This window comes from Argopecten irradians, chromosome 8 (genome assembly GCF_041381155.1).
Source record: "Argopecten irradians isolate NY chromosome 8, Ai_NY, whole genome shotgun sequence".
NCBI lineage: Eukaryota > Metazoa > Mollusca > Bivalvia > Pectinida > Pectinidae > Argopecten > Argopecten irradians.
Window position 1 is genome coordinate 574,158 of NC_091141.1, and position 6,898 is coordinate 581,055.

The 6,898-nt window shown below is 30.2% G+C and overlaps 1 protein-coding gene across 1 annotated transcript in view; it reads left to right on the forward strand.

The window, feature by feature from the left end:
• The window catches only part of LOC138328868 (uncharacterized), a 124,746-nt gene extending 120,722 nt beyond the window's left edge, over positions 1-4,024 (forward strand). Inside the window, exon 38 of the mRNA XM_069275583.1 lies at positions 2,211-4,024. Within this exon, the coding sequence (XP_069131684.1) occupies positions 2,211-2,350 (140 nt within the window). The 3' untranslated portion in view covers positions 2,351-4,024. The remainder of the gene's footprint in view (positions 1-2,210) is intronic.
• Positions 4,025-6,898: the final 2,874 nt, after the last annotated feature.

A 6,898-nucleotide genomic window follows, 5' to 3' on the forward strand; every position in this document is an offset into this window, starting at 1 on the left:
GTTATCACGTTGAGGTTGAAATTGCAACATTTTATCAAAATCTGTGATACATCATCGTCATATAAACTTAAATTAATTTTTAATATATATCTTTATTTTATCTGTTTCACTGCTAAAAACTTCTTATTTCAAGATTTTTCACTGTTGGACGTCAATTTTTAAAAATCGAATATTTTTCAATACTTAATAATTATGAGAATGTTGAATAAGTTTCCTGTTGGCCAAAGCGGCTCATAACGCTAAATATTATAGGGATAGACTTTTTTATTTTGAATGTCAGAAGAAGTTTATAGTATCAAATACTGCAGATACCAAGATTTGTTACTGTGTACACCGAGACATTTGGTAAGAGTAAGACTTAATGAACAAACACAATTGCTAAAGATTCTCTTTAATTCCATGTTTTTTCTTGAAAACACCAGGAATTCAATTTAGATAAACAAAGATTTCTCAGAATTTCCTTTTTTATCTACCTGTAAAAGGACTTGGGAAATATTTATTCATTTAATAGTGGCATTTAATTACCTGGTGTATAGCAACCATGTCAGTTCGTTTTAACGGACCATTGTCTTTCTTTAAATGATAATCATTATTACCAATAAAATCCTTCGAAGTTTTGAATTTCGTCGCAGACGCGACGCTTTCTTTACACTTTTATATGCTTCTGACGATGACCCATGACACAATCGTTACTCTAGAAACGCTTGCTATACATTAGGTGACAAATGCATTATATACTAGATATTGTTTTAACATGTATATTCCAATCCTAATATGTTTCCAATACATGGTGTGTTGGGAGAGGGTATGTTGCTATACATTAGGTGACAAATGCATTATATACTAGATATTGTTTTAACTTATATATTCCAATCCTTGGTGTGTTGGGAGAGGGGATGTTTGTATGGTTTGGTATGTAGTTTTGGATGGTTTAGTATAGTATATGATGGTGGAGGGTATTATTATTTACTTATCCACCCGTTATAGTGTGCCATTCACGTCTTGCATATAATACATATAATGTGATATAATGTGATCATACTTTATTATATATATAATGTGATCATTCTTTATTATACATAATGTGATCATACTTTATTATACATAAGTGATCATACTTTATTATATATAAAATGTGATCATTCTTTATTATATATGATGTGATCATACTTTATTATATATATGATATGATCATACTTTATTATATATATGATATGATCATACTTTATCATATATATAATGTGATCATACTTTATTATATATATAATGTGATCATACTTTTATTATATATATAATGTGATCATTCTTTATTATATATGATGTGATCATACTTTATTATATATATGATATGATCATACTTTATTATATATATGATATGATCATACTTTATCATATATATAATGTGATCATACTTTATTATATATAATGTGATCATACTTTATTATATATATAATGTGATCATTCTTTATTATATATGATGTGATCATACTTTATTATATATATGATATGATCATACTTTATTATATATATAATGTGATCATACTTTATTATATATAATGTGATCATACTTTATTATATATATAATGTGATCATTCTTTATTATATATAATGTGATCATACTTTATTATATATAAGTGATCATACTTTGGGAGATATGTTTTGGTTCATTAATCTTTTGAAGTCATTTTGTTACAAGGTGGTGGTATTTTGTTTTAGCTTTTTCTGCATCTATTGTAATTGGCAAGCATAGAATATCACTTTAGTAGATATTGCAGTGATATCATAATACAAGTGGTTCGAATATTTCTGTTTAGTCCAGCATATTAACATATGAGGTGACCTAGTTACTTTTATTCTTTATTTAGCGAAATCTGGTCCTTTGACTAACGGTTTCCTCGGTTGCTCTTGCTAATGTGTCGATATAATTAATCTTTGAAGTTATCGTGTTTATCAAAACCATTGAATATAGTTCAACTGACCTCACAAACGCAGTGTGAGGAAAATAATTAAATTAGTTAAATTTGAAGATTATTAACAATCAATATAACATTTTATGAAATACTGTATACAAATATTCTGTATACACATATTGCGTTTACGTAGTCTTAATCGATTATGCGTTATAATTCAGTTTCGCTGAAATACGTAAGTTAACGGTTGTATATATACAGCGGAAATATTAATTTTGATATATTTGTTGTTTTCTACAGAGACTGTGCCGACAAAGATACAACTAATGATTAGTCAGAGTCACCAGGAGGAAAAGACATTTGGGGGACAATTTCTACCACTTTCTCGGACAATTAGGGCACCGTTTTATAGGAACAATAAGAGGAACTCCATGAAATGATAGGAGTTCTAGTGATAATGAACTTTAACTTACAGGGCATCTCCAGAAGAGTGATAAATAATTTATTTAGAAATATTTATAGGATTATACAGATTGAAACATTTACTGTGATATTTAATTTTATGAATCTCTGAAACTAGAGAAAAAGCTTAGTGATATTCAGGGAATTGTGTGCTTACTTCTGATCTTCCTATTCCATACTAATATATGACTTACCTATGATAATGAGGATCATAATCAAGGTGTTATTCTACGACACTAAATTCCTGTCGATCTGTTACATCGCCAGGGTTTGGTGGTATTCTGAACATTTTGCAGCAGTACACTTTCCTAATAATTCACAGCAGTTAACCAAGATCTATATCTTGCCACAAATGAGAAGAGGACCGATTTAAACAAAACAAAAAAGAAGACTGAAAATAAGTTCATATTAACATTATACCATATGTATTTTCGTTAAATTCACATATGCTGATAAATTAAAAATGGGTTGTGTTACCAGGATTGAGAGCATTGGCTGTCACTTCTGTATCAGAATGTAAATATCATACATTATGTCTGGCGTCCATTGAATGACTATTCGCAAGACATCTGCTCTTCAAGTGACACATAATACATCGTATATAGTTTACCCTGGTATAGATATAATACGGTAAATATTTTGCTATACTTTTTGTTATACATCAGTATTAACATTCCTTCAGATATGCCACCTTCATCATCCTTCATTCGTCATCCATTAATACTTGTCCGTCCACCTTTGCTAGGCCACTGAACAAAGCAGTCAGATACTTCCGTCCAATTGTGGTTAACTTTAAGATGTAAATTGTCTTTCCCTATACTTAAGTTTACTCTTTAATTTAATCAGTCTTCTTTATTATTTAATCATTTAACTCAACAGAGCTTAAGGTTTATGTGAGCTATTGTGATGTCCTCCAAGTTATACATGTCGAAGAATTTATGAGAGCTTTTGTTTTTGTGTGAGAGGATTAATTGACAGAATTAAGTTTTAAAATGAACTGCCTACGTTTCAATTCAATTCAGTTACCTTTGGCATCACTGCAAATCAGTTTTTACGATCAATTCGTAAAATGTATCTTATAGTACGGACATAATGTTATACATCTTAAGAGCATTTCATACCATCATGATCATTGTCAAAATGATAGTAATTTTACCGTTAAAAATCAATTTCTATGAAATACTTTTAAATTTTGAAAATCTGAAAACGTCTTTACAAACTGTGTATCATATACAACGTTTCTGTTTATGAGAGTATATACCCATTGTGTATTGCCATGATAAAATACTCGTTTGGTGGCTGATCCATGTGTACCCTAGTGCTGGAATGTTACTGTATGTTTATCACCGGGTGATATCAAGGGATATACACAGACTGCATTGCATATCGGGTGCTGTCTATATCATTGTGTATTTATGTTTACTAATGAGATGTTTGTATAGGTTAGAGATGTACTATAATCGATATACTTGTGTATTAACAGAGATTTATTCGTTTCTATTCGTAATGTACTAGGTACCTGTTATGATGTCGTTGTCACATATGCCATTTAATCAAACCTCTTGCATGTTAGTAAAAATGTAATTTTTTATAATTCTCATATTGATTAATGTCATAGGAAATTAAATAAAATTTTATTTTAACATTGAAAATGTGTCTGATTTTATATTTATGGAAAGTAAAATCAACAACGTAGGCCAATAAAGAAATCAACCTAAAAGTTATATGTGTCGTATTTTTTATACTCACATTTTAAGAGCTTTTACTATTTTGATCACCACCAAGTTACCCATTACTTATAATCTATAATACATTGGTTTTAATTTTACAAGAACAAATAAGAGCTGAAAATGAATTTTGGCAAAAATTGTTATAACAACATCCATGAAGTCAGGATGTGTTCTACAATTTCATTTCACATTTTACATTGTAATTAGGATTTGTAAAGTGATTTCCACAGGTATGTCCATCTAAACATATATAAGGCATAAAAACAAGAATTTTACAGTACATAAATTCTGTGTTGTAACTAACGTTTCTAGACATTGTACATGTTTGTCTGCCCATTGGAATGATTGTTACAGTTCAATATTTCAAACCTTACGGTTTTACGTTAGATTACCGAAGAAAAAATAGCATGTCAAAATTGTCGTCTATTTATGGCACATAAACTTAAAAAGATACGAAGCGCATTGTAATAAATGTAATATAAACTTGAAATAGGTTATTCAGAAGAATAGATCTCGGTAGATAGTATTGGTTCGATCTTATCCTAACTTGGAATATAGTTACAGAACCTTAACAGCACTCAACACATCCTTGCATACCAGGATTCGGCCATGAGTTGGTAATTCATAGGCTGGAAAACACAAGTGTTTAAAGTGTAGATTCGTTTCGCAGACACTAATGGCCATATCTTATCCAAACTTTGACTATAGTTAGATGGCATTATCAGTACCTACGCGCTGCGGGATTCAGAGGCCTAGACACATGAGATGTTTGACCACACGAAATTCAAAAGGTACACGTTTCTCAAAAACTGTTTAACCACACATACTGAATTGTCATGCGTTTAGGTCTTTTTTATCAAAAATTAAATTCATTGTTAAACAAACTTGGAACAAATTCACAAATGTTTCGATGCAACCAGAATCTTTGCTGATGCTGTAATCAGTGGTAAATTGTAAATTTAACACCATCATCACTCATCCATATCTAATTGTGCTGCAGGGTTTAATAAATTGTGTAAGCTTAATGAAACTTTGTATGTAGACTAAGATTGGAGAGATCTCGGTCGAATTCGAAAAAAAACCATGGTGAACAATATAACTTGAGTAGATATTTACAAAGTTTAATCAATCTTTGTGTGTAGACTAACGTTGGAAAGATTTCAGAAGAGTTTGAACATCATTCGACTGTTACGGAGTTATCGCCCTTTGCACTAATCATTATTACTGGATCTTATGAACTTACGGAGTTATCGCCCTTTGTACTAATCATTATTACTTATTGCCCTTTGCACTAATCATTATTACTGGATCTTATGAACTTACGGAGTTATTGCCCTTTGCACTAATCATTATTACTGGATCTTATGAACACAATAACTTGAAGTAAATATGCACCGGGCTTAATGAAACTTTGTATGTGGTCTAACATTAAGGTTTGTAATTAGGGGAACATTAACAACTCTTTGTAATGTGTGTACCCTAATTTTCTTTTGTTGATCTATAGACCTTCAAGATACAGATAATGATGAATACATTATTGGTCAGGATTATAGAAACATTAAAAGATTAAAGTATCTTTTCTGATGGTTATATCAAAGGATAAAGTGGAGTAGGCTATCAAAATTAGGAAAAGACCGCTTTTTGGTCCATAAAACAAATATTTATATCCTACTCAACTTTATCCTTTGATAAAACCATCAGAAAGATACTTTAATTACATATTTACAGTTTTATCTATTATATTTATAGCTCAATATTTACCCCATTTAGTGTTTATGACACTCATAAGATTTAAATTTAATTCTATCGTTTGGCTCCGATGGGCATTTGGAGCAGCCACTATAAGTATGGCGGGTTATTAGGTTGTTAGGGTTATTAATGGACCTTAACCCTAGTCAATGTCTTATCATTTACTAATATATTTGACTTGGTTCTGTTCCCCTTTTTCCGATATGAAAACTATAAGTTGTTTTATTTATCTGATGTTAAATAGGCAAATAGCAGTTGATTTTATGGGGTTTGGATTTACCCACCACTCCATACTATAAATAACACATTATTACAATTCAGCTTTTAACAGAATTTGTATTTTTTTTTAGCTTTATTTGGCGATAAAACTTGGGTTATACTTTTATAAATTCACGTTTGAATACAAGGATGTTATAATTTTTTTTGAAACATGCCATTTAATATTTCCGTATTTTGTCAGTTTTCAAACCATGCTGCTCTACCTTTGGAAGGGTACGATATTCAAATAATGTTAAACGAGATACTTTTGAATCATCATATCGTGTTTTAACAATAGATCATGATATCGGATATGAGCTTGGCTGTTGCTGATAGCATTGAACCGGCACTTATAAATACTCACATGTTCAGGAAGCAAAGCAATTAAATACACGGAAGCAATATTTTATCATAAATCCATGTAAAATATATTTTTTTAACGTGACTTTATTGAAAATAAAATCAAAACACGAGATCTTTTTGATTGAAGTTTAGCTCATTCAATGAGTCCATTATCAGCCAAATAGAAAATATTGATATACATTTAAAACGAACAGGTGGTGGAGATTTTACCAGACGTCCGGAATGTCAAGAATAAGCCTGCAAAAATGCGAAACTATTTGCTGTCGATCATCATCCAAATAGCTTAAAAGTATTAGAAAGAAAAACCCAAAAAACAAGCAATATACATGCCCACAAGTTACAAAAAATATATTGTTTTAGAGCAATCATTCTATCTATATATAAATGCTTTAGTTGGTGCAAATACAAACAATGACATTGATTTTG